The 27,664-nt window shown below is 39.3% G+C and overlaps 1 protein-coding gene across 4 annotated transcripts in view; it reads right to left on the bottom strand.

Annotated features, from left to right (window-relative positions):
- The window catches only part of HEATR5B (HEAT repeat containing 5B), a 64,670-nt gene that overhangs the window by 29,331 nt on the left and 7,675 nt on the right, over positions 1 to 27,664 (bottom strand). For 3 of the 4 annotated variants that reach the window (XM_068399028.1, XM_068399037.1, XM_068399056.1), the window contains 17 exons: positions 27,476 to 27,633; positions 26,230 to 26,479; positions 24,588 to 24,743; positions 22,920 to 23,170; positions 22,373 to 22,484; positions 21,009 to 21,161; positions 20,618 to 20,717; positions 18,020 to 18,129; positions 17,061 to 17,224; positions 15,076 to 15,251; positions 13,719 to 13,824; positions 11,784 to 11,974; positions 10,466 to 10,625; positions 7,498 to 7,687; positions 6,762 to 6,931; positions 2,471 to 2,615; positions 1,364 to 1,603 (listed from right to left, as the gene is read on the bottom strand). In XM_068399028.1, the coding sequence (XP_068255129.1) occupies positions 1,364 to 1,603; positions 2,471 to 2,615; positions 6,762 to 6,931; positions 7,498 to 7,687; positions 10,466 to 10,625; positions 11,784 to 11,974; positions 13,719 to 13,824; positions 15,076 to 15,251; positions 17,061 to 17,224; positions 18,020 to 18,129; positions 20,618 to 20,717; positions 21,009 to 21,161; positions 22,373 to 22,484; positions 22,920 to 23,170; positions 24,588 to 24,743; positions 26,230 to 26,479; positions 27,476 to 27,633 (2,832 nt within the window). The remainder of the gene's footprint in view (positions 1 to 1,363; positions 1,604 to 2,470; positions 2,616 to 6,761; positions 6,932 to 7,497; positions 7,688 to 10,465; positions 10,626 to 11,783; positions 11,975 to 13,718; positions 13,825 to 15,075; positions 15,252 to 17,060; positions 17,225 to 18,019; positions 18,130 to 20,617; positions 20,718 to 21,008; positions 21,162 to 22,372; positions 22,485 to 22,919; positions 23,171 to 24,587; positions 24,744 to 26,229; positions 26,480 to 27,475; positions 27,634 to 27,664) is intronic. The other variant, XM_068399047.1, reaches the window with a different exon arrangement.

The raw sequence follows: 27,664 nt of genomic DNA, 5'->3' as shown, positions 1-27,664 counted from the left end.
GCTACGGGCAAAGGTAAACCCATTCATGGGATTGCTTTTGCTCAAGGACCTGGATGTACTTGGTGGGTGATGCTGCAGGATGGTGGAGTCCGATGTGTCCCTGAAGGTGATTTGATCTTGGGTGAGAATACTTAATTCTGAACTGCATGATGTTAATTGCTGCATAATACTAACAGTGTTCATAAGTGTCTTTCAGGTTGAAGCAGTGGTGATGAGACCGGAGCTAGCTGCAAGTGGCGTCCAGTAACCTCCTCAAGACTGACATCTTTAACCTGCAACCCGTGGGCACGAACTGTGACAAAGCTCATACCATCTCTCCTACCCTGGGAGACTCCTAGCCAGATGGAAACCCACAATCCTGAACTAAATGAACTTGATGAACTTTTTTTTTTTTGTATAGAGAAGAATCATAAACTAATGTTATCTGTATATATTTCAAAATGAAAAGTTAGTGGTGATCTGAGTATGACGTGAATGGTATGGAATAAGGGGTGGAATGTCCTGGTTTGGCCTAAACCAGGCCGATTTTCCTTTCAGTGATTTTTACTTTCAGCTAAGTCTCCTCTAAGTAACTGCACTTTCTGAAACTAACTGCATGTTTTTGCAGACAGTGTCTGCTTCCAGGACTGATAACGCTCGAAGTTTGTAGTTATCACTGAGGCACCAGTAGGGATGTTGTGCAGAAAGGCTCTTGCTGTACTTGTTCTTGAGAGAAACCAAGGTCACTGCTGAATTCCTCACTGCTTATGAGTGAAGAGTCAAAGGGGGGTCGCAGCTGCAGGGGGAAGCGGACAGGGCAGGTGACCCAAAATTGACCAGCGAGGGTATTCCATCCCATACACGTCATTCTCAGTATAAAGCGGGGGGATCACGAGGGTCTCGCTCTCTTTCTGCTATGGCCGGTGTCCAAGGAGGACTCCGTCTGTTTTCCTGCTGCCCCTGATTCCGATCCGTGCATTCCTGAATCCAGCTCTCAACTGTCGCTAGGCCCAGCCTGGGCCTTCCCGGAGCCTGCCCTGCAGCGCCGGTGGTGACGTGGCTGACTTCAGGGGAGCTCAATCTTGGTTTTGTATATATATTTGTATATATTTGATTATTCCAATATAATTATTATACTCTTTTTCATTATTATAGTTTATTAAAACTGTTTTAACTTTCCAACCCAGAAGTCTCTCTCCCTTTTCCCTTTCCCTTTGGGGGGAGAGGGGGGGGATAACAGAGAGCATCTGCCGCAGGTTTAATAGCCGGCCCAGCTTTAAACCGTGACAGTTCTATGTACAATATAAGCTCCAAACAAATATTGCCAGAAGATGCTAATACTAAGGACACACTGTCATTTATGTGAACACTATAGAATACTCACCACTGGAAGCTGCAAGGACATCCTTACAAAGCATGAGCCAGTGAGAAAGGTTTTCTACTGCCAGCGATGAAAGCATATGTCCCAGAGTATCGTGGATATCTGAGCACAACTTCCGATCAGTCTCCCGATCCAACATTCCAAAGAGGACACCTTCGAGGCCTGTCTCTGTTATATTAACCCCCTGATGCCGGGAATGAGCATCTCGCCGAGAACCAGCTCCTGGTGCAAAAGGATTAATATCTGCAAAATGATAATAAGAAATCTTTTCTGAAATCCATAACTCAGTTTTAAAATTTGGAATAACAGACTAGAACTGGATATTGTGTATTTATGTGTGTATAGTTCAGGCAATGATACACCAAAATGTTACTGAATTTCTTCTGAATTAACACTAGAAAAATTTAAATACAACAATTCATTTGATTTATTTTCTGCAAGGCAAATAACGCCTCCTAGTATTACTTAAAAAAAAAAAATGTAAAAGAAAGTCTCTCTCTTTTCAAGGTACATACCCCATGAATTTGTAAAAACCCTTAATAGTACTAGACTCTAAGGAACCTTTTCAGAGACAGACTTAACGAGTGTGATTTAACACAAGTAAGCTCCCGATTTTACGTTCGTATGAAGACTGTGCTGACCAACACTGCTGAGCCTCCTATTTTCAGAATAAAATGATACATGTAAGAATTGAACCAGCCAGCAAAGTCCACAGGCTAGCAGACGTTCTGTTAACAGAATATAACACAACTAGATATCTCAATCAAACAGCATACAATTAAGTCAATTCTCAAAAGAAAAAGACCTAAAATACCAAAAAAACTGTAAAATGTTTCCACTGTATATGCACTGCATTCCCTATTTGATTGCCACTCTTAATGAAGCAGAGAAGTTCAAGTCTGAACTTTACAAAAAGTTAAATTATAAGTGAAATTCAAGGGGTAAGCAGGGGTGTGGCCAGAAGTTATTAGAAGGGATGGTTTTAGTTTTTTCTTTTATTGTTGGGGGGGTGTCGTTGGGATTTTTTCCCCTCTCTGAGGGCAAACCACACATATGCATGCATATGTGCACTCAACTCTTACAAAAAGGCCATATGAAAGAAATACTTACTGATGCCACTATTCTCTTTGTCTCCAGCACTTTTTGCTAAGCTCATGGCATATTCACATACTTCTGCTGCTTCCCTCTGAGCAAGCTGTCGTAAACATGCAACTGCAGCCCGGCGAAGGAGCAAGTGAGAGCTGCACAAATGAACCTAAAATCAGAACCATTACAGGTGAGTGAACTGCTGCACCCCCATATCAATATCTTAGCACTGCTAAGGACTAACAGCATTTTACTTTTCAATTATATGCCCATGTGTGAACTGCTGAGTACCAAGCTCTTTACAAGACCTTGAGAGTTCAGAAGTAAGCACTTTTTATAACATACGAATGTGAAAATAAAGCTGACATATACAGAGCTGACAGCCGTTATCTGGTTAAAGAGATAAGAGCTTACATACTGGAACTACTGTGCCCATGTGATTTTAGACTAATTACACTTTCTAATCTGTTACACTCTTCAGTACTACTCAACCTCATATTCTGCTATAGCTGTAAATCACATTCTTTTAAACAAAAAGCCATTATCAGCTGCACCACACAACAGTTTTTATAAAAACTTTTATTTCAAACTTGCAGCAGAATTTACAGTGTAAGTTTTTATAAGTGCCTCTCAACAAGACAGCTTCAGATTTATTTGCTAACCAACACTAATTTCTAATTCCTTTGAATCACCTCAAGTACAAGCAAATATTTTTCTTATAGAAGAACTGTGCATGGTCCCTATTTTCCTAAGAGGAAGTAGCTGCACAGAGAACTGTACTTTTTTCCACAGTGTAGGAGATGAAGAGTGCTCTTTAAGAAACTCTAATTCTTTATTTACCCTGGGGAATTTGCTTTTAATAAACCAAATACACATTTGCTTTCTCCGTATTAGGTTATTATGTGGATGGAAATTGCTTTCCGAAATCACAGAATCACAGAATGTTAGGGATTGGAAGAGACCTCGAAAGATCATCTAGTCCAATCCCCCTGCCGGAGCAGGATTACCTAGACCATATCACACAGGAATGCATCCAGGCAGGTTTTGAATGCCTCCAGAGAAGGAGACTCCACAGCCTCTCTGGGCAGCCTGTTCCAGTGTTCAGTCACCTTCACGGTAAAGAAGTTTTTCCTCATATTTATGTGGAACCTCCTGTGTTCCAGCTTGCACCCATTGCCCCTTGTCCTGTCAAGGGATGTCACTGAGAAGAGCCTGGCTCCATCCTCATGACACTTGCCCTTTACATATTTATAAACATTGATGAGGTCACCCCTCAGTCTCCTCTTCTCCAAGCTAAAGAGACCCAGCTCCCTCAGCCTCTCCTCATAAGGGACATGTTCCACTCCCTTAATCATCTTCGTGGCTCTGCGCTGGACTCTCTCTAGCAGATCCCTGTCCTCCTTGAACTGAGGGGCCCAGAACTGGATACAATATTCCAGATGCAGCCTCACCAGGGCAGAGTAGAGGGGGAGGAGAACCTCTCTCGACCTGCTGACCACACCCGTTCTAATACACCCCAGGATGCCATTGGCCTTCTTGGCCACAAGGGCACACTGCTGGCTCATGGTCATCCTGCTGTCCACCAGGACCCTCAGGACCCTTTCCCCTACCCTGCTCTCCAACAGGTCTGCCCCCAACTTGTACTGGTACATGGGGTTGTTCTTGCCCAGATGCAGGACTCTACACTTGCCCTTGTTATATTTCATTAAATTTCTCCCCGCCCAACTCTCCAGCCTGTCCAGGTCTCTCTGAATGGCTGCGCAGCCTTCCGGTGTATCAGCCACTCCTCCCAGTTTTGTGTCATCAGCGAACTTGCTGACAGTGCACTCTATTCCCTCATCCAAGTCATTAATGAATATATTGACTAGTACTGGTCCTAGTACCGACCCTTGAGGGACTCCACTAGATACAGGCCTCCAACTGGACTCGAATGAACGGGTTGTATAGTTTATGAAGCATTTTAACAGTAGATCTTTATTCTACATATGAATATACAAGATTTTAGTACTGAAAAAAAAACCAAGCAGACTTTAAAGACCTCTAAATATCACACCAAGGTTGTTTTAATGGAACTAAAACAAAGAACATTTAGGAGATTTAATTAATGGAAAGAGTATTCCCTGTTTTAAGTTACAAAACAAACAACTAGTGGTTATGAAGCCAATACAAGAAGAAGAAATTAACTACATGGTGGAACTATGTGGTTTAATTTTGATACATGGCATTAATTCCATTCAAAAGTGAGTTAGAAAGCAATTAAGAGTTTGTTAATGGGGCAGGTAAGGCAGACCTTGCCTACACATCTATGTATTTGCAGTATAAAGAAATGCACAAGACAATTCAGAGGAAAACTTATCAAACTAAGTATTACTTGGAAGGAAGGAATATGAGAAAAGAGAAGAAAAATAGCTTTTGTTTAGCAGAGGACCATAAAGGAACAGGAAAGAGATCAGAAAAACCTGGGAAAAGTTTTTAAAACTGTCACTGTCTGTAATATCACCCACTGGTACTGACAGAGCAAATGGCTATAGGGATTGTTTGTCACGTTATATGTAGCAGTCATACAGAAGAGCCTACCTACTTTTGGGTACGTTGCACCTCTTTTGTGCAAAATTTTGTGAAAGGCGAAGCGACAGATTCTGGGAACACACTGCACTCCCAGGAGTGCTCTAGAGCGTTGGGAAGAAGCACGTAACAATGAGAGGATTCCCTAGGAAAAATCTGGATAGCAGACTAAGAAAAAGTTCCAATGTTGACATAAGTAGGATCTCACTCCTGCAGGTAACAGAGTCACCAGTTCCACAAACTTTGCAAAACATCCAACAGATATTAGGGAGAGGCTTTTCAAACTTCTCAATACTGTACTGCTGAACCCTCTAAAAATAATTTTTAAAAGAATAATAATAAAAAAATAGCATCCCACACCAAAATGCACATACTACTTTTCCTCTTATACCTGTATTTGGTATGTTTTGGGTTCCAGTCTCTGCCTCACTTCCAAGCTTAAGCCAGGATTTGCTGACAGAAGACTAATGGATGGAGAAAGTAACGCCAACAACTGCAGCACAAGAATTTGAATGTCAGCATCTACTATGCTGATAGTGGTAAAATAGATGCAAAATCTCCTACCTTTCCCCAGCTCACTCACTTCCCTCTATGCATACAATCAGTTGCAGAAAACAGAGCGTTTCAGTATCTTTTTACTTAGTCATATTACTCGCCATCCAGGGGGACCCTGACAGGCTTGAGAGGTGGTCCCATGCCAACCGCATAAAGTTCAACAAGGCCAAGTGCAAGGTCCTGTATGTGGGTCGGGGCAATCCCAAGAACAAATACAAGCTGGGCGGAAAATGGATGGAGAGCAGCCCTGAGGAGAGGACTTGGGGGTGATGGTTGACGAGAAGCTCAACATGAGCTGGCAATGTGTGCTTGCAGCCCAGAAAGCCAGCCACATCCTGGGCTGCATCAAAAAGCAGTGTGGCCAGCAGGTCAAGCGAGGTGATTCTGCCCCTCTATTCTGCTCTCATGAGACCCCACATGGAGTACTGCATCCAGCTCTGGGGGCCCCAACATAAGAAGGACATGGAGCTGTTAGAGAGAGTCCAGAGGAAGGCCACAAAGATGATCAGAGGGCTGGAGCACCTCTCCTGTGAAGACAGGCTGAGAGAGTTGGGGTTGTTCAGCCTGGAGAAGAGAAGGCTCTGGGGAGACCTTATAGCAGCCTTCCAGTACCTGAACGGGGCCTACAGGGAAGTGGGAGAGGGGCTTTTTACAAGGACATGTAGTGATAGGATGAGGGGGAATGGTTTTAAACTGAAAGAGGGGAGATTTAGATCATAGATTAGGAGGAAATTCTTTGCTGTGAGGGCGGTGAGACACTGGAACAGGCTGCCCAGAGAAGCTGTGGATACTCCCTCCCTGCAAGTGTTTAAGGCCAAGTTAGATGGGGCTTTGAGCAACCTGGTCTAGTGGAAGGTGTCCCTGCCCATGGCAGGGGGGTTGGAACTAGATGATCTTTAAGGTCCATTCCAACTGAAACCATTCTATGATTCTATGATATTATAAATAAATGCTTGCTCTCTTGTGTTATCTAGAGTGAAAGATAATCAAACCCTATGACTTCAATTTGGGCAGCATTCTGAAAAGCTCTAAAGTGGCTTAGGTATAGACATCTTTTTTTGCACTCCAGTGTTTTTATAAATGTGGCTTGCTTATTACATATGGGTATCCTTGACATCTTGCTAAGTGCTTCTCCTGTCCTCTGCTAAGCAAGTACATAACTTTGAGGAACAAAAGGGATGTATTTTGTACTCACACAAAGACTGGGAACCAGACTGGAGAGGTTGACATGCCGTGGTGCAAACATATGAAGCTGCTGAAGGCAGGATATGGCAGCTGCCTGAACAAGCGAGTCTGAATGGTCTTGTGTGATTGCACATCCCACCAAACAGGAAGAACGGATTGTTGAAATTGTAGCTCCGTTACCTAAGATGTAATATGATATCCTTAACACAGCATATTTTTGTATGACAACTGTAGACTTTAAACCTTTAGAAACAAGAATTTATAATGCTTCAAAGTTCACAGATTAACATGCAACTTTTCTGAGTTCCTACCACAAATTAGTATCTACACAACTTCAAAGAAACACCCTTGCCATTGGTTAAGATTAAAATCAACATGTGTTGAAAAAGTAGAGGAAAAATCTTGCCTCTTGCCCCACCTATACACAAATATATGCGGCAACATATGCAGCAAGGGTGTTTTTTATCTTTCACCTACCATGCAAATTTGCATTAGCCAGAACACCGTACGTAACTGAAACTTCTTTATAGAAATCTCAAACTGCAGTCAAAAAAGCCCCAAGCAGTCACAAGTAGGATCAGAAGTGAGGTGGCTTGCAGGACTGTAACTGAATTTGTCAACACACATCCCCCCACCCTGCAACTGCAACAAACAAAAATTTAATTTCTCCCATTTAAGACTGCAATATATTATCTTTATACAAGTTAGATTTTTTTTTTTTGTTTTCTCTTCAAATTCCCACTAACCTTGCAGTTCAGGCCCAACAGTTGTTATTATAGCTCCAAGACATCGGCCTAAGCATTGATGTACTTCTGTATGCGATGGTGGAACAGTTAAGAGCAGAGTAAGAACTAGAGAAAGCGTTGGCTCCACGTATCCACGGTACATTGGTCCACTAGAATCTACTATCAAGGCAAGCGAATGGAGAGACCAGGTCTATCAAAAAACCAAAGGAATATTTTTCAGTAATACATTTAGGAAATCGAAACAATTTTGTATGCAGACTGAGCCTAGCTCTCTACATCCTTGCTTAAACATGTCTAGCTAGCTACGCTGACTCCAGAAGTGTTTCAAAGGTCTCAGAATCTCAAGCAACCACCTGGGAGTTTAAATATCTCTAGCATACTGTTCGGTTATCAGCAGTTTTGGGGATAATGGAGATCAAGATGACAAAGAATTTGAGCAAAAAATGGTTAAGCACTTTGAGGAAGAAAAATACAAACACAAACAACACACCCACTTAAAAAAAGGAAAAAAGAAGAGTGACTCTTAAGACAGGAGAAAGAGAGAATCATTCTGCTGTAAAACTGGATGTAGAGTCTGAAATGGACAGTTGACAAATTCCTTAGTGGGGAGTGCCTTTGACATTCCCATAGAAGCTGATTTTCATGACAAATTGAAAGATTCACATGCATTTTCCAATTAATTTTCTTATTAGAGGGTGAAAGAGAAGAAAGCGGTGCTGTTCACAGTCCATGTAATACAGGATGAGAAAAAAAACGGTGAAAGATCAACCTATTTCAGTTGCAAGATAAGTAAATAACAAAAGAGCAAAACAATTTATTTTAATGGTCAAAGCAAGAAGTGGGCAAGGGGACAGTCTTTTTGGTCACTGACATTTCATAGAAAATAAATTCCCCTGACAGACCTGAAAGCATTAGATCTCTCTTTATAATACATGACCTTATTTCAGAATTTTCTTCCATTAAATACGTGATGCAATTGCACTGAAAAGACTAAGTTAAAAGGATATTACAGTTACAAAGCTAGACTCTGAGGAGTAAGCTGGAAAACCTGCACTTTAAAACTGCTCCTTTTTACTCCTCTCTGAGGCGACCCAAAACACATTAGCACTAGCAATCACATAACTACTTCTACAGTCCTACCCACATAGTAGCACATTACAGCTTATCCTTTCATTCCTGCAAATTTCCGTTACTCATGTTCCCATACAGTTTCTGAGTATCCACACTGATCCAGTGAGGGATGAGGTTTGAAAGCTTAGCTTTTCACAGCAGCCTGGTGTCATACTCTCAACAGAAAATAAGGTAGGCATGCAAGTTCCACCTGGGCTTCCCCTTTATACTTCACATTTGTTTCATAAAGCAGTAACACCATTTTGTTTTTTACATGAATGGTACACAATTATATGCTTCAAAATTACTTATTCATACATGAAGTAAGTTACATATGCAAACGGAACTTTGTCTTACCTTAAATAAACTAAGGAAATTTAAAAGAGACTTTAAATTGTATTTATAATTATTATTTTTTAAACATTATCTCCAAACAAACTAAGCTTGTTTTCTCATGTGACAAGCTTGATTATTTTGATTATTTTTTTTATCGCTCTGAGGAAAAGAAATAAGAAGGTACTCTATTACATATTCTATCAAGTTAACAATTTAAACCAAGGTGGAAGTATGTTACTTCTGTATAGTTACTGGGGGCTTCAGCTTCTCAAGTCCATGGGTATGAAGTGCCCTACCCATGGGTTGCACACAACTTCCTTCTGCTAAAGCATATTAGTCAGTAACTATTCCAAATAATCATTTCCTTGCAGTAACTTGTGAAAAGAATGACAAAAAACTACCTATTATATCATGCAATTACACCATAATCTTTGAAGAACAATAATTACAGACAAGACACCTGCTTTTACCCAAAAAAGGTATCTTCTTTTTTTTTCCTTCTTAAGTAATTCTTTTATTCTAATGCTTTGATAGATTTCATTGCAGGAGAAAAAAAAAAAATCAGCACTTTTCCCTCTAATATTCAACTTCTTAATGTAAAGACCGATGTACTGATCCATCTAGGCCTCTCCTTTTTACAGCAGCAGCCACAAACAGATGCTTAAGGGAGAGTAAAGACAGACCAAGACACTGACCCCCCAAATTTCTCCTGGGAGAGTAAAGACAGAGTATTCTACCAGTTTTCAAGTATTTTCAACCTAGGAAACTTTCTGAACTGCATATTGTTTATACATATTCAGCAACTCCAAAGGCATTGCTCTTTCAGCAGCATGTCTAGTCCCCTTTTTACTCCAGCAGTAACTTTCAGCAGTCATGTTGTCCTCTTGTCCACCTCTACAGTCCATAGTGGATAGAAATCTCTGCCTGCCTTTGCCTTTTCCTGGACTTGGCTCCTACTAGTTCCCCTTCTGTCCTTTAACTGCAGTTCAGCTTGCAACAGATTTTTGTTATCATAATGTAACCCCCTAAAGATGATGTACTGCCATACTGTGTTCACAGTATCACATATACGGAAATTACTTGGCAAAGAAAACTACTGCTCATCATCTGAGACTCCAGTAACTGATCACATGTTAACCATTAGCCAGTTATTAAAAACTTTAGTTTAGGCAGCTAAGGTACAACTAACACATTTTGCTTTACAATTACACTCAGTTAGGAATATGCCCACAGTGAATTACTCTGGCTCACCTGACAAGCAGACACTTGTCAGTCTGACTGAACGTAACTCCTTGCAACTGCCTCCCTAACTAACAGTAAGGTTATGTTTTAATGGCAGTACGTATTTGTAAGAGCTCATAAAGGAAGTTCCACTTTCTTCACGCTCCCTGGCACATGCTATATCCATATGATTTGGCTTACATGTGACAATCTCTGTGAAAGAACATCTGAACACGTAATTTCATTTTTCATTTTAATCCTGAACATTTTAAAGTAGTTTTGTGGGGGTTGTGTTTTTTACCTGGACTTCAGGAGAGGTTCCATCTTGTGCCAAGGCCAAGAGAATACTGACACTAGTTTTCAGATGCTGTCCAGAACCTATCCCACCAACATACCGATGGAGACAGCCCAGAGCCAAAGAATGGCCCGTTCTTGATACAACATCGCGAGCAGATTTCAACCTATCAATTTTTAAATAAAATGAAATCATGTAATTCACTAAGTTTGTAACAAAGAACCCTTCAAGTACCATAACAGTGCAAATGACTAACAGAATTTTGCAGGCCACCTTACAAGATCTTGAGAACCCTTAACAACAAAAGCAAAAACAATGTATTTAATCTACATTGCTATTAAACCAGATTACATACAAGAAAATTAAAAAAATATTTTAATAGTTATTTTCTCTCTTCCTGATCAGAACTTGACATTTTAGATGAAGAGGAGTTTTGGAAGTGAAAGAATATAGGAAAAGCATCTAGTGTTTACCAGTGTTTTACAGCAGACTAATTTAATAATCAGAAAAGTAATTGCTAGACCACTGCAGTGAAAAGGAATAAAGAATGAAAAAATGACAACACACATTGAGAAATGACAAAGAAATCCACAGCTACGTCTTCCACTGCAAAGTCAACTGAATAACTTGTTAATACAGCTGTTTTCTTCTATAGCCGAGTTCTAGGACTTTTCCAGTAAACATTTTTTTTTAATAGTTTTATTAATGAAACTCAAACAGAATGAATAACATTTTGAATGACCTAGTTGTATGAAGCAGTGACTTGTTGAGTATTTTCCACAATACCTCTGCTTCTCAATGCACGCCACATACATAACTTTTTAATTCACAGTTAGGTTTATGACTTAAATTTAAGCCGAAAGTTTGGAAACATGTTGTCTGTTACATCTACCAGACATCTTTCTGAAGACCTGAGATTAACAACAAAATATAGAAAAAATTATGGGCCAGTAGGTAAGTTAAATCACTATGTAAATAGGATGTTTTGATAAAACAGAACCCCTATCACGTGATTCATATTAAATACACAGTATGTGTAAGCTGCGTTTATTTATCTGAAGCAGTTTAGTCACCTTCAAGTAATTCATCAAAAACTATTCACTGGTATCATTTCACATCCCAAGTAGTTTAACAACTTAGCTTTTATTTCTGGAATAATCACATGAAATAAAACAAAAAGAGAAGACTCTGAAGGTTTGTTAGATCTACAAAATCATAGCAATCAAGCATGAAGGGAACAAAATAATCAATATGGTATTTAGGAATCTTCCAAACTACGTTAAATTATACTTTTATTTCCTTTTCTGAATCAAAACCAACTTACTTATCAAAACTGTATTGAGCCATTCTAGCAATGAAAGAGGCTTCTCCAACCACTTGAGCCATTCTGCCAAGAGCTTCACCTGCTGCACATCTCAAAATAGGGTTAGGATTATCAAGGGCACCCATTACCAGTGTCAGAGCAGATTTCCGGACTTCTTCTGGTCCTAACGTGCTTTTATTCTCAGCTAAACCCTACATAAAAAAATATATAAAAAAACAAAACAAAACATTCCAAAGCAGGGGAGAAAGGGAAGATACAAGATCAATTTTACTATATTCAAGATCTTCAATTAAAAATTATGCACTTTTGTTTAAATTCATGGTCATTTATTGAAATTATTTAAAGACTGAGTACGTTGTTGGGTTTGAGTTTATGTTTGCCAACACCCTACCTATTTCACATACAGGAAGACCTGTTGCACCAGTCTTTTTTATCAAATGCATTACAGTGCTACATGCATCCTAGTGCTACTGAATTTCAGCTAGCTTTACACAGGATACCCCAGAAAAAACGAGAAGCTTTAAAACCTAACTGCAACATCGCTGTCAGACAGGAAAACCACAGCTCAGTTATGTTTCTGCACGAATCACTTAAATTGGAAACATTTTGCCTACACGAAGTTTTTTTTTCGTAATAATCACATCTTTGCAAAGATTTCTACAGCCTGTTGTATGAACATTCTACAGAACAATAACACTAAACATTGCTTCTGCAGCTTCTTTGGTTCCCATATTTCATTAATAGCACATCACCTTTCAATACAACTTTCAAGAAGTCTTTTACTTTGGGAAAAATCATTAAATACATCTAAAGTACAAACACTGCATGTATTACAGAGGAAAAAGTTCATGGCTCTACCACAGATTCTCATTTTCTGTTCTGAAATCCTCATTTCGGCTCTTACAATTTTGACAATTCTTTGGCCATTTGGCATGGCATGGGAAATTCCAGGCATCTATCTCAGAATCTACTTTTCAACTTGCAGCAACATGATCCATGTTTCTAAAAACAAAGCAAGTAACAGAGTTGCCCATCAACCAAGCACATGGAGCCCCAGTAACAATTAGCTTAAACGAGGCAGCCATTTTTTGTACGGCAAAAGTCAGACACGAAGAAACTCATACGATCTTTAATTACAGGCTGGTACTTCTATGAGGGTAGTTTCCTCAGTGCACAGGACTTCACTGCTCTGAAGATGAACAAGGATGACAATGACAGATGTTGCCTGACAGACTCATGAATTGGGAACCATATAAAACAGCATCACAAAAAAACCTAGAAATGCCTTAAGAAATTTGACTAGTAGAAAGAAAATCCTACACTCTAAGACACTATTCCACAAAGCCTTGAGGCCATGCAAGTCACCGAAACCAAGCATTTCTCAGATATATTACTTGTGACTTGCTGTCTAGCTTCCTGACTTGACAGCATGAGGTTGGATTTCCAAGTGTAGATAGAGAACACAGAGCTGTAACTGAAGTCAGTAGGACTGGGCATAAGCATTGGGAATTCTATGCAGTATTAGCCTTAAAAAGAAAAAATTAAGACATCCAAAATGGCAACCCAAATCTACTTTTGTTTTTATTTCCGTGAGCTTCATCTGCACAATACTCTATGACATGAGGGGTTTTTTTGAGTACAATATGACAAAGTACTTAAATCCATGAGTGCAAAGAAAAACTACAGGACTCAAAAAGAAAAAAAAGTCTGAATACTACAGAATGTTGACTACATGAGCCTCGCCTATTCTCTGTACTGATATATTCAGACAAGAGCTCACGCCAATATCTGAAATACTTCAGTTTTGGTATTTTCTCTTTTGAATGCTTAAGTGGTAACTTCAGTAATGTTCTTCTAACAGCATTTTGTATCAAATACAAATCGAAGAATCAAACTGCTGAACTTTGGCGTCCATTACAAATTTACAAGTTTTACCTTCAAGGCACTAAGAACAGCAGTAAAGATATTAAGCTGCACAGCCTGCTGGCGAACACCTTTAGCCTGCTTGACACACTCAGCAAAGTGATCCAACATCTGTAATCTAAAACAAAGGGCAGAATATAATATAAGTGATATTCTTTCAAAATACAACCTAAAACACAGCTGGTAAGAAAAACACAACAAAAGGGCCTTTTAAGTTCAGTCACAGAATTTATGCTTCAGGGGCTGCAGGAGGTATTCATTTTAGAGAGAAAGGGTAGAGTTATTCTGAATGTCACTTTGCTAGTTCTTTTAGCTCATCCACAAATGTTTACTATTCCTTTTGAAGAAAACATCACTAAGACGAAGTGAGTCTTCAGATACATTTGGCTGTATAACTGAAAGCTATGAGGACAAGAGTGGAAAAATACTGCCTCTCCACTACCATTCAAAATAGTGTTACTCTTCATATTCCTATTATTGTTCCTATTGTTTTCCCCATTTAACCTCCATTTTCCCTCCATTTAACCATGCCAGAAAGTGTTACGGAGAGGAGGAGTACTCCCTAGAAGATACCAAGAACAGAAGCATAATGAACAATCTGCATTCTTAACTACTTGGCAGTTCCCCAGCCAAATCTTTCCATAGCTAACAACAGATACAGATCAAGTTGAATTACTGCAAGCTAGCCTCAAGTCTATCCTGCACTTACTGCAAAATGAGATTGACTGCTAGAAAAAAACCTGTTCCCATCAGGATTGCACTGAAGGATAATTTTACTTTGAAATGCATCTTAGACCTGCTTTCACTCTGTGCTCAGTGACAAATTAGCTAAACTGAATGACAAAAGTAGTCCTGACAACTCATAACTCTGCAAAGGTAATGTGGAACACAAAACAAAATAAGCTGAATTCCATTCCCTCTTTCTCATCATGCATAAAATAATTTGCTGAGTATAAATCAAATGGTCTTACTCACGGAAGTCAAATGAAATTCAATGGATGCCACTGCTATGTTTTCAAGTCTGATTTGAAGTTAATCACAATGGATATTTTTTCAGGAAATTTTCGTTGCAGAGATATTACTGCTGTTAAATGCAGTAAGAGGAAAGAAGAATCCAGCCTCCACCTCTGAACCCTAATCTTCAAAACCGATAAAACCGAGGAAATCACTTTATTCCTAAACTGAGTAGACATATTCTGGAACCCTTAGACACAATGAACACCAAATACTGAACTCTAAATTTAAAGACAGTTGCAATCAAAGTAGATTCTTATTTCAAGAAAAAAAAAAAAAAAACAAAAAACAAAACATAATGCTATCCAGAGAACAAGGCATTCGATTCTGAAATTGAACGCTGATGTTAACTGACCTATGTTTGTAGGAGACATGAGGAAAAACCACACCAAAGAGAGCCACAGATGCATCGATGACAGATACTCCTAAAGGAAGGGGACCAGGTACAGCTTCACCAGCAGGGATGCGCAAATAAATAGAAGATGGATCATGTTCCAAAGCACCACTTCCAGATGCACTGTTTGGCTGCAGCTGCAAAACACCACATGATATGAATACCTCCGAATATACCTTCGCGCAAAAAAATTGGAACTAGAGATAACCAAAACAAGTATGCAGTAGAACAACAAAATAGCTTACAAACACCTGAATGTGACTGCAGTGTCCCCCTGCATACACACACTAGCGTTTACAAGGCCAGATAAATCCCAGAGGGTCAAAGCAGTGAACAGCTGGATAAATGCACAAACTATCACTCCTGGTAGTGAGAGATGGAAATTAGAGAAAAGCACATTAATTCTGATACTAATAGTAGCTTCTGAATCACTGACTACAAAGTGACATTTCAGAAAAAAAGGTTATTTATTCACTCTGAGCACCGAGTTACAACACAGTATATTAAACGATCAGTTTTGGTTGTAATGATTCCCTACACAGAAAGATTTAGAAACAGTACTAGAATTACTAACTTCCTATCATCATGAAAATACTTCCTAACCGTCATTCTTTCAGGAAACACAATTAAACAAGCATCTATTTTCTCTGAAGAAAAACTTATTTTCATAGCTTGGTAATTACTTAATGATGAAACAAAACTACGATCTGGTAGCTCTGTATTCTTCTTAAAAGCCCAGAAAACAGAGCAAACATTTGTTGAGACCTCCATATCACTAAAAAATAAAATGTGACCGAGCAGAAGAGAATCCTGTGATGCACTACAGGGCTTCAGTTACCAACAGTGACACTGTTTTACAGGTTAGAGTTGTTTTTTTTTTAAAAAAAAAAAAAAAAAAAAAAAAAAAGGGTGGGAGTGGAGGGAGAGGAGCATCCCAGAAAGCTCTGTGGATTGAAGACTACATTGGAAGTCTACTATGTCCACCACAACAAACAAGGGAAGTTTATAAAACCTTTTTTTTCCCTTTGACATGCTGATCTTATCTCAGAAACGGTTTCCCCTTGGTTTCTCATACTTGGTATCAGTCTTGGCTTTCGGATCTGCTCAATCAAGACAGGTGCCTTCTGAGAAACCTTGCCATTATTAGACAGGCTGTGGCAGAAGAGGTGTTTTCATCTCCCTTTTTCTTCTTACCCCAAAAAATTTCTGAGCAGCCCAGTTGCAAAGTTTATGATGGCACAGTTCAGCAAATGCTCAAATGCTCAGAACAGTTAGTTGCCCAGGAAATCCTTATGCTACATTTCTTCTCCAAGGGCCATATGAAAAATGATAACTGGATCAACATTACCAGCTGATCCAAAAAATTTTGTTAAAAGACCACCATAGCAATAGTTGCTTCCTTTTTTAAAATTTTTAATTCCTGTTTCAAAGACTTACTTTATGTAGAAGTGCAGCAATTCCTTATAATGCCAATAAAATTGTGTCAACGCTTCCAAATGAAATGTAAGATTTCATACTACACCTATAGAAACAGTTAAATCTTGTTTTGCTGTAAGACCATTTCCAATACTGATATTTTGACAGCAGTTTCATTATAAAACATGTTAAGTGGAACTTACATTTCTCCCGGTTCAAAAAAGTATATAAGAACAACTGCTAGACTAGGAAGATCGGGGGGTGGGGGGAGAAGTGTTTAGTTTTAAAGAAATTAGGTTAGTTTACTAACCATAACCATATAAATTTCATAATGCTACTCATATCTCAGCTGTAGGCAGTTTTTAGTCAAAACTGTACACTGTAAATGTACTTACACCTAACAAACCTCTGAAATAAGACTAAAAACAAGGCATGAAGCTTCAGTTTTAGAAGGCTTCCCCCACACACACACACCCCACACAGAGAGATAGTGCAGATAATTTGTTATTCCCCTGTTTTTTTTTTATTACCTGGTCTTCAATTGACTTATGATCCGTTTCCTGCAGCCAAGAGCCAAGAAGAACACTGTCATCATAATGACAAAGAGACCTTAGGAGTGACGTGGTTGTATTAGCGGAGTTGTCTGTCAAAGTAAATTCTGCTACCAGCTCTCGAAGCAGCGCATTAAATGATCCTAAAAGGATGGACATTAAAAAGAATCATTGCTGCTTCTTATCCAAAACATTTCACCTAGAGATCAGAAGTTACGAATCAAAGCATGTACCATTACCTCGATTTTACAGGTAGCAAACCGATAGAGAAGTAAACCTGACAAGACTAGAGTTGAGGGCAAGCCTTCAAACAGAATCCCAAATTCCCAAACCAATGTTCGAAACAACAGATCAGACCATCCCTTCCCAGGATGACAATTCAGATTTTGCAAAACTTTTTTCATCAATCATGTAAATTTAATGAATGAATAAAAAAAAACAAACAAAAACAAACAAAAAAGCTAATCTGTCAGATCATGTGAAAGTGCCTGGAAATTTAATAATAGCATAAATCTGTCTAATAGATCAAATCAGGTTAAAAAAAAACAAAACCAAAAACACCAGAAACCAAAACTAAATCTTCATTCTCACATCTGCCCTCTGAATACACTAAGAAGTGATGTTCTCTAACTTCTAAGTAACAATGACATAAAACACCTAAATTGGATTTCAGAACAGGATCTCCACACCTCTCAATCCTACAAACAGGACTGTAACTTTTATACTTTAAGTGTTAATCTAATATTTTGCAATATTCATACTCTATAGTTATACTGTCAAGATGACATAAAGAAGTTGAGAAGTATAGTACAAGAATTGGAGATTTGTAGTATTCTATTTTGGATCTTATATCTGCTTCGAAGGCAAGCACCAAAAAATACATCAAAAGGAGTAAGTAGAATTTTTACTTTAATAAAAATTGTTAAAAATGTATGTACCTTCATACGTCTTCGGAGGTAATAAAGCTAATATATCATAAAGTCTTAAACGGACCATAGCTGCACTGGCTTTGAGATGAGCTCCATGGGCTTTAATTACTGACGGAATGCTATAGGATCAAAAGAGGAAAAGAGACAGCCAGGAATATTGCAATTACTGAAAGAAAATTTCTTTTCATCAGATATGTCTCTAGCCAAGACAAGAAAACAATGTTCAGAGAACTACTCTGAGCAACATTACTCAATTATCAGTATGTTTTCCGAGGTAATTGTATGGAGCAAACTTTTTTTTTTAAAAGAAACCCCACACTGCTGTAAATTGGAAACATGTACCTCTTATCTTTAATCAGGGCAGGGCAGGGGGGGTAGAAACCAAACCACAAACCCAACCCAGAACTGTGTTTTTTCTTTTATTCTGTAAAAAGTTTAGTGTCTTTTCATTAGTACACTTCATAAGAGGAGAGTTACACAGAATCACAGAATCACAGAATGTTAGGGATTGGAAGGGATCTCGAAAGATCATCTAGTCCAATCCCCCTGCCGGAGGAGGACTGCCTAGACCATATCACACAGGAACGCGTCCAGGCGGGTTTTGAATGTCTCCAGAGAAGGAGACTCCACAACCTCTCTGGGCAGCCTGTTCCAGTGTTCAGTCACCTTCACGGTAAAGAAGTTTTTCCTCATATTTAAGTGGAACCTCCTGTGTTCCAGCTTGCACCCATTGCCCCTTGTCCTGTCAAGGGATGTCACTGAGAAGAGCCTGGCTCCATCCTCATGACACTTGCCTTTTACATATTTATAAACATTAATGAGGTCACCCCTCAGTCTCCTCTTCTCCAAGCTAAAGAGACCCAGCTCCCTCAGCCTCTCCTCATAAGGGAGATGTTCCACTCCCTTAATCATCTTCGTGGCTCTGCGCTGGACTCTCTCTAGCAGTTCCCTGTCCTTCTTGAACTGAGGGGCCCAGAACTGGACACAATACTCCAGATGCGGCCTCACCAGGGCAGAGTAGAGGGGGAGGAGAACCTCTCTCGACCTGCTAACCACACCCCTTCTAATACACCCAAGGATGCCATTGGCCTTCTTGGCCACAAGGGCACACTGCTGGCTCATGGTCATCCTGCTGTCCACTAGGACCCCCAGGTCCCTTTCCCCTACGCTGCTCTCCAACAGGTCTGCCCCCAACTTGTACTGGTACATGGGGTTGTTCTTGCCCAGATGCAGGACTCTACACTTGCCCTTGTTATATTTCATTAAGTTTCTCCCCGCCCAACTCTCCAGCCTGTCCAGGTCCCTCTGAATGGCTGCGCAGCCTTCCGGTGTGTCAGCCACTCCTCCCAGTTTTGTGTCATCAGCGAACTTGCTGACAGTGCACTCTATTCCCTCATCCAAGTCATTAATGAATATATTGAATAGTACTGGTCCCAGTACCGACCCTTGAGGGACTCCGCTAGACACAGACCTCCAACTGGACTCAGTCCCATTGACCACCACTCTCTGGCTTCTTTCCTTCAGCCAGTTCACAATCCACCTCACTACCCGATCATCCAGACCACACTTCCCCAGTTTAGCTGCGAGGATGCTGTGGGAGACCGTGTCAAACGCTTTACTGAAATCGAGATAGACCACATCCACAGCTTTACCGCCATCTATCCATCTGGTTACGTCCTCATAAAAGGCTATCAAGTTGGTTAAGCATGACTTCCCCTTGGTGAAGCCACGCTGAGTGCCCCTAATGATCCCCCTATCCTTGATGTGCCTAGAGACAGCACCAAGGACAAGTTGTTCCATCACCTTTCCGGGGATGGAGGTGAGGCTGACCGGTCTATAGTTACCCGGGTCCTCCTTCTTGCCCTTTTTGAAGGCTGGAGTGACATTCGCTTTTCTCCAGTCCTCAGACACCTCTCCCGTTGCCCACGACTTAGCAAAGATGATGGAGAGTGGCCTAGCAATGACTTCTGCCAGCTCCCTCAGCACCCGCGGGTGCATCCCATCAGGGCCCATGGATTTATAGACGTCCAGATTGCTTAATTGGTCCCTGACCCAGCCCTCATCTACCAAGACAGATTCCTCCTCTATCCTGACTTCTTCTGGGGTCTCAGGGGTCCGGGGCTCCTCAGGACAGCCTCCAGCAGTATAGACAGAGGCAAAGAAGGCATTCAGTAACTCCGCCTTCTTTTTATCCTCTGTCTCCAGGGCCCCCACCTCATTCATCAGTGGGCCTACATTGCCTCTAGTGTTGGCTTTACCTGCAATGTATTTGAATGCAATGTATTTATTGATTAACATCTAGTATACCAGTATCTTAGTTTTCTCATTTCTTGCACAAGGATAAGCAACCCATGAATTCAAAGCTGAACTGGAAATCCAAAACACAGTTAACAAAAGTTACCACAGTAGGCCCTTCAGCACAGGCTATGCAATAATACACTTTTACAAAGCTAACAACCATAAACACAACGCTCATAAAAGTTTTTTTCAACATGGAGAAGCAGTGACAGCACAGTAGGTAAAATTATGAATTAAAACAAATTAATTCTAGTATTTCAGGTCCAGGAAAAGACTAAAGTGTATAAAGAGCAAAAACTGCCTACTTACTGTGACATCATTGTCATGGCACATTCTATGGGTGTCATTAATTTCCTGATCACATCCTCAGTAAGGAGCTCAGGACAGTGAGCAACAAAACTTCTCATAGCTAATAACAAAATAGTTTAAATTAAAATTTTACTGAGACAAACAAGTATAAAGCATAAGCAAGATACAGATCCTAAAAGAATACCAAAAAAGCAGCAATTAAACATGTTTATTCAAAGAATGTATGACATGTTCATAAAACTATGCCAAAACCAGGTCATATTGATGAAAATCTGACACATCTTACTCATTTTCAAAGAAAGCAGAGAAGTTATGAGAGTTCTCTCTGTAATACTTCGGATCTTGTTTTGGTTTGCTGCACACTTGTAAGCTCAAAGTTTTAAATTCTTACCGCACAGAGCTCCAGCACGGCCTTCCAGCGTTACTTGCCAGGTAAAAGAATCTCCTCTCGCCTTCTCTGCTTCCAGCTCCTTTAGAGAACGTGGAAACACGTTTCGCCATAGCAGCAACATCTTAGGCAGATGATACCGAACAACAGAAGGACCTATGCAAAAAAATAAAGTGACAGTATAATAAAACCTTGTCTTTAATTAAGTGTGAAAAATCAGACATAAAGGCTTTTGCTATTTAAGCTATTTTTCTCTTACTTTTCTCCCTACCTGAACAACGAAAAACAAAGGAAATTATTTCTCATTTCTAGGCTGAAAGTGTGGCAAATAAATAGTATAGATAAGTCTGTTGATACCAGTGCTAGAAACAGGAAATAGGCAATGCTGTACATTGTCATGTAATATGTAACCGCTGCCAGTTGTCTTTTTACTCTTTTTATTCTGACTTCTACTTTTTTCATACTACTATTTTGAAGGCAAGTTCTTTAGCCTGTCCTAACTTGTTCATACAATGAGTAGAAAAATAACTGACGGTTACTATTACTTAACTAGTCTAATGATCAAGTTTAAAGAAAACTTCTGAAAAAGCTCCAGAAGATCCAGTGCAAGCTCATTAAAAGTATTTTGGAGAAGGACAACCAAAACAGTGCTACACTGTTAGAAAAACATGACAATAAGCTGGCTAAAAAGGGACAATTTAGAGAAGCAAGATGAAACACAAAATAGTATTTGCTGAGAGATCAAAATACTGCAGAATGTATCAGAACTTTATCATATTTTCCAGTGTAAAAAAAACCCAAACAAAAAAAACATTATTGCTGCAAGATTCAAGAGTATACTTAGAACCTCTCAAAATAGAGCTTCTGACATTTCTGTGATGGCAGACATGAACAATCATACATGAGGCTGGCGTTTTTAAAAGACAACTGAATGGCTTTTAAACTGATAACGTTTCTAATCGGTACTGTTGCCTATCTAGAGGCACACATGCAACTTGTTGGAATGCTCATTACGTTTTATTTACAGTTATTTCTTCTACACCACAGTATTAAGGAAGGAAGGTTACAGGCCATTTTGCCCTTTTCATAGAATGACTAAAGGCTGGGCTTCCAAAAACAGTGCAGATTTTTTTTTTTAAGGTAGGATACCTTCTACTGTCCTTCAGCTTACATAAACATCAATATTTCACTTCTCCCCAGCATAAACAACACTCCTGAAATAAACGCACAAACAGTGTTTCCCTTGGTATTAATACTCTTGTGCTAGATACTGCACTGATTATATGTAGTGACCATTTCCCACAGTGGATAATCAGAAATGTCGGACAAGCATTAAAATAAAACAAAAAGCAACTGTTTTTACAAACCTAAAGTCATAAGTGATCCAAGTAAAAGCCATCCAGCTTGAGTCCGCTGCAAGGAGAGTCTGCTGTTTTGTGCAGCAGTTCGTAACAGATCCTCAGCAATACTGACCACCATCTGCACCAATGACAATAAACAATGGATTTTAAAAAAATAAGTTAAGCTACTGCTACACATCCACCCTGACAGACTATATATAAAGATGTTCTCTAATCATTTAAATTGACCTTCTATAAGGAATGAATACAGATTACTTTTAATGCAGAGGATTAGTTATGCATATGACAACACAGACAGTGATATTCTCTTCAGCAATTATTCATTAATATGCCAAACAAGAATGCAAATTTAAAAGAGAAAGGGGAAAGAAGCTGGTAAATATTGCAGCTGAAATACTATAAACACACTCTGGCCATTGCTCTCTTGCTAGGCACAAGTTTAGTTTCAATAATGGTTTAACTCTTTACCATGTCACACGTTTTGCAAAGCTATTACTTTTACGTAAAAAGGTATCTTTTAGTACACTCACAGATTAAACGCTAATTATCTCACCTTTCCTTTGGCATGAGGAATACCTAAGGGACATTGATGCACACCACCTAACAAAGCAGCCATTGCAAAACTGTAGCCACTAACAGCTTCAGGGGAGGTCTTTAGATTGTTGAGTCTTTCTGCACATCTATCTAAAAATGGAGTCAACTGAAAAGGCAACGCCACAGCTACACACCGCAAGCACCACGCGGCAGCAAGTCGAGCAGCCATGCTGGGATGAAGAAGAACTGAAGTTACTGTCTCCAACAGACCTACAGAAGAAAGAGGTCACAGTCTTAAAAGTTATGATGTGCTTTTTAATATACATATACAAGTAAACTGAATCAATATTAGACAGGCAACATGAAAGTTAAGAAAGTCAGAATTAAAGTACTTGAATTTTATGACTTCACCTTTTTCTTTAAGGAAAGACAGAAGTGTTATTAGCATTATGCTGTCCACATCAGGTTTCATAAGCAAAGCTGGAGCTGCCAGAGCCATAGCACTGACTTCCACTACTTGAACAACTGAAAAGGGGCTGTAACCCTATATAATGAAACAGGCACTGGATGAGACGATTCCTACAATCTGCCCATGTTTTACACAGACTGCCAATAACAGAGCAACAGTAAGACTGATTTTTAATTTTGCTTCACATTGTAGACAAGGACATGCTACAGATGTCACTGACTGCTGACTCTGCTTTTGACACAGTGCTGTCTCCCCTGCATCATTCTACACCTTCCAAACCTCCACGCCTAGCTAATCCTGCTTTCTAACTGTGAGCTCTTCAGTCCAACCTGTCACCACATCAACACCTTCCTTAGTCCAGACCTCTAACCTTATAAACTCCTACTTCAAAGCCCTCACTGCTGCCTTATCTCATTTTCTCTGTAGCTAGTGAAGAACCTCTACCTGCTTACTTCATAGCAACTGGCAGAAACAACACTGAGACACAGTCTCCGCTGTTCTTATGGGGTACAGCAGACAGAAGGAATAAACACAAGCACAATCTTCCCCACCCCATAGCTGGAGCAAAATCAGTATGAGAAGAATGTCTCATTACTCAATCAAGTCAACAATCTACATAATGAAGTGTCTAAAAGAGCTTGCACTTCCATTGGAAAAAACATAGGCATCCACAAACTGAAAAAACTGAAAACTGCTACACTACAGTACAAACACAGATTCAGATGTTAAAACAACCAAGAAGAAAATCCCACACAAACTTTAGTCAACTTAAGCCAAATAACAATCTTTTTAAAATGGGACTATCCACAGCTTCATCTCCTGACAAAATACCAAATTTCTGTGGGGAAGTTAAGGGTAGCTGAAGACAATGCAGCTTTTCAGGAGAAAGTATTTCAGACCTTATATAGCAAAACAATACATTTCCTATAAAACCACTATTGGAAACAAATCAATGCCAAAAATCACAACTTTACAGCTTTACTCGCCCTAAAAAAGAGCTCTGGGCAGACTTCCATCAAAATAGTTGCTTAACACTTTGTCAAACTTGAAGTAAAGTTAGGCTACTAAACACAATGAGCTGGACAAATGTAGCTACCTGAAGTACTACAGGGAGTGCCAGTTTCATAATTTATTTCTTACACATTTAACTAGATTTAATGATATTTCATATTCATTGCTCAAACATGTTACTTAATCTATTCAAATTAATTTGCATACCAATAGAGGGTTCTTGAATAAGAGGAGATGCAGTGGCATTCAGACTCTGAACCAGACTACCCAGTTCCTGGAGGGCACACACCATTACATGCTGGCTTGCAGCTACATCAGCAGCTCCTGATTTATTTTCACTGTTAGCATCATTCACTACTGCTTCTGTTGAAGAGAAAACAAAAGTATCTTGCTTAACTATCATTTCAATCACACCTGAACATACACAGGATAGAAAGGGACAGTTTTGACATTAACTCTATATTGAAACAAAACAAGTTTGGTCATAATGTGAACTCGCAAAGAAAATGCATTCTGAAGAGAAATAGTCTTACAACTATCAGCCAAAAATAATCATTCAAAGACCATGAAAAACAGATGCCCAGCAGTTACTGTGGATGGCAGTGCACTAAGAGGTAGGATTAATAGTATAATGCAGCAAAAGGAAGTATACACATATGCAGCATTTGTGTATTGTACTATGTATACACAGTAGCTAAAAATATAATCTTAACATATCTAGGTTCTGCATACAAATCGTCATAGATCACATGGTATGTTCCTTTTCCTACACAATATCCCAGAAGCAGCAACTGTCACTTCAAAGAAAAGGGACTTTAGCATCAGGTTAATGTTTATATGTTTACTACAGTACAAATTTAGAAAATCACCCCCCTTATATGAGGGGAAGCAATTTATCAAATAAAAATCCTCCCAATTTATCATCCAATTAATCAGAAATGATCAAAAAATGAAACAATTCTTCCCATCATCCAAATAAATAATAGAATTTCCTGCAACTTTGACAAGGTGGCAGGACAAGGAATTTCTGCAACAGTTTCATCTCGGAAGTAGCATTTCCAATAGACTTTTTTTCCTGAAAGTAATACTTATTGTAATCAGAACCCTTTTAAGGTTCCATACCTGCCCTACCAAAACATACCTACCCTATCAAAAAACAGTTACGAGAAGAACCTGCAAAAGTTTCAAAATCAATTCCATTTCCATATGTTAAAACTCTACTGTAAACTCAAATTAGACGGCAGCAGAAAAGTAGAAGAAACAGATTCTTGGTAAATGCATTGTTGTGCAATTCCAGTTTACTTTCTCGGTCTCTAGCTCGAATTAACTCATAAGAAACAAATGCCAACACAGTTTTGTCAGTCCTCTTAGCGACTACACATTCTGCAAGGTTCTGCAAAGGGGCCACATTTATCTTTTCTAATTCCAGTCTTCCCATTACTTCATTTGTCAACTGTAAAATGCAATTGGATATCAGTATGGATATTAGTGGGGGATACACAAGGACCTACTGTAGGTCAGGATCTTCAACACTGGTAGTAAAGAACTCTGTGTGACTTTCAGTACAACCTCTCTCAGTGCAGACTGATTGCAAATGCACGCTTTTTCCCCCACTTCCATTCTAAGCAAATGCAATGTCAAAAGCCATCACAGGATAACAAGCCAGTTTTACACAATGACTTTTCACGTAGAACTTACATTTTGGATATCACATTTCAAACAGAAAGCAGTGGAATTATCTTTTACCATAACAAGAAGATCACTCCTCACAGTAGAAGCTGAAAAATGGCTGACCCAGTATAATGACAGTAACTTTCAACAGGTCTCAAATAAAAAAAATGGTTCTCACCCACTGCCTTCATTTGTTTACCAATGGCTTGACATATATCTTTGGCAGCTGCAATCTGTGCTTTCTCCCCAAGTAAGCTGCCCACAGTTGCTCTCAGGATAAAGGACACGCATCTTCGAGAGTAAACTGCCTCCACATGGGTCTGAGTTGCACGAGGATGGGAGACCAGATCAAGTACATGCGACAAAAATGTAGCAAAATTGCGCTCCAACCACTGACCTCCTAATGTTGTAACAAAGACAACGTAGGCCTGCAAATTCAGAAGTTACACACAGATCCAATTAAAACAGAAACAAAAGACTATATTCAGTCACCAAAGACTAAAGACTACAGTTACACTCAGCATAATGCAGTACAGTAGCAATACCAGTTAGTAATAAGCAACCCTAACGAGCCTAAGCAGGATGAATTAATCCATTTGCCAGGTCTTTGTTGTTGAAGCGAACTGCTTCCAGTGCCAAGAGTAGCTCCTATACTGCTACGTATACTGTGAAGTGCAAAATACTCTTTGGACAACAGCGAGAAAACCCAGTCCGTTGCTCTAAATGTGTGTCTCAAAAATTTTAAGAACATAATGTCAATAACAGCAGCAATGTGAATGTGTTCTAATCCATAATGAAGACCAGGCATTTTCGCCAAGTTCACCTGAAAAAGGCCGAGAAAAATGAAAGAGTTTCACAAAATACCCTACAATCAAAAAAATCTGGATTCTGGCAAGTTACTGCAGCATATTGAAATATATGTCAGAGTCAGAATGCCTGAATTTGAAGAGATGCTACTGCCACCTTTCTCTATCAGAAAAGTGGAGCTTCTACATTCAGCAGATTTCACCTACTCAAGACAGACATATGGAGAGAAGACACACACTTTAACAAATCAGGGCCACAAACTTTACGCAGCAACCGAAAAGAGAGCCAGCACACACAAAAGGACAAAAGTGAGTCCTCTCTAAAAAGAAATAAAATTTAGTTTATTAAGGACTTGAGCTCCCTATTTAATTGTGAGCTAACCCCTCTGATCAAATAAGCTTTCCTTAGCACATATTTTAATCTATTGTTACTGCACATCAATAATAAAAGAAAGTAGATTAGGTGAGTGACACCACATATACATCTCACAGAACAGGTGAGTCAAACTAGACTTGTAAACAAATAAAGAATGCAAGTGTGTATTTTTCCTACTTAAAGGGTTACAGTTACATATAAATGGTACTTTATTAAAAAAAATACTACATATTATGACAAACCTGGGTAACACCAACTCGCACTTCTCTATTGACAGATCCTCCTACTTTTAACATCTCTCCACCACTCTTCAGGAAACCAGATCCTCCACGCAGAAATCCAGTGGCCATGAGCTCCAAGACCTCCTCAAGTGTGGCTCTCTTCACGTTCTGTCGCATCACTTTTACAAAAAGAAAAGGAATCATTTAATC

Source organism: Nyctibius grandis, chromosome 1 (genome assembly GCF_013368605.1).
Source record: "Nyctibius grandis isolate bNycGra1 chromosome 1, bNycGra1.pri, whole genome shotgun sequence".
Taxonomy (NCBI): Eukaryota; Metazoa; Chordata; class Aves; order Nyctibiiformes; family Nyctibiidae; genus Nyctibius; species Nyctibius grandis.
Note: the sequence above shows the minus strand (reverse complement) of the source record. Positions and strands in the feature narration are given on the sequence as shown.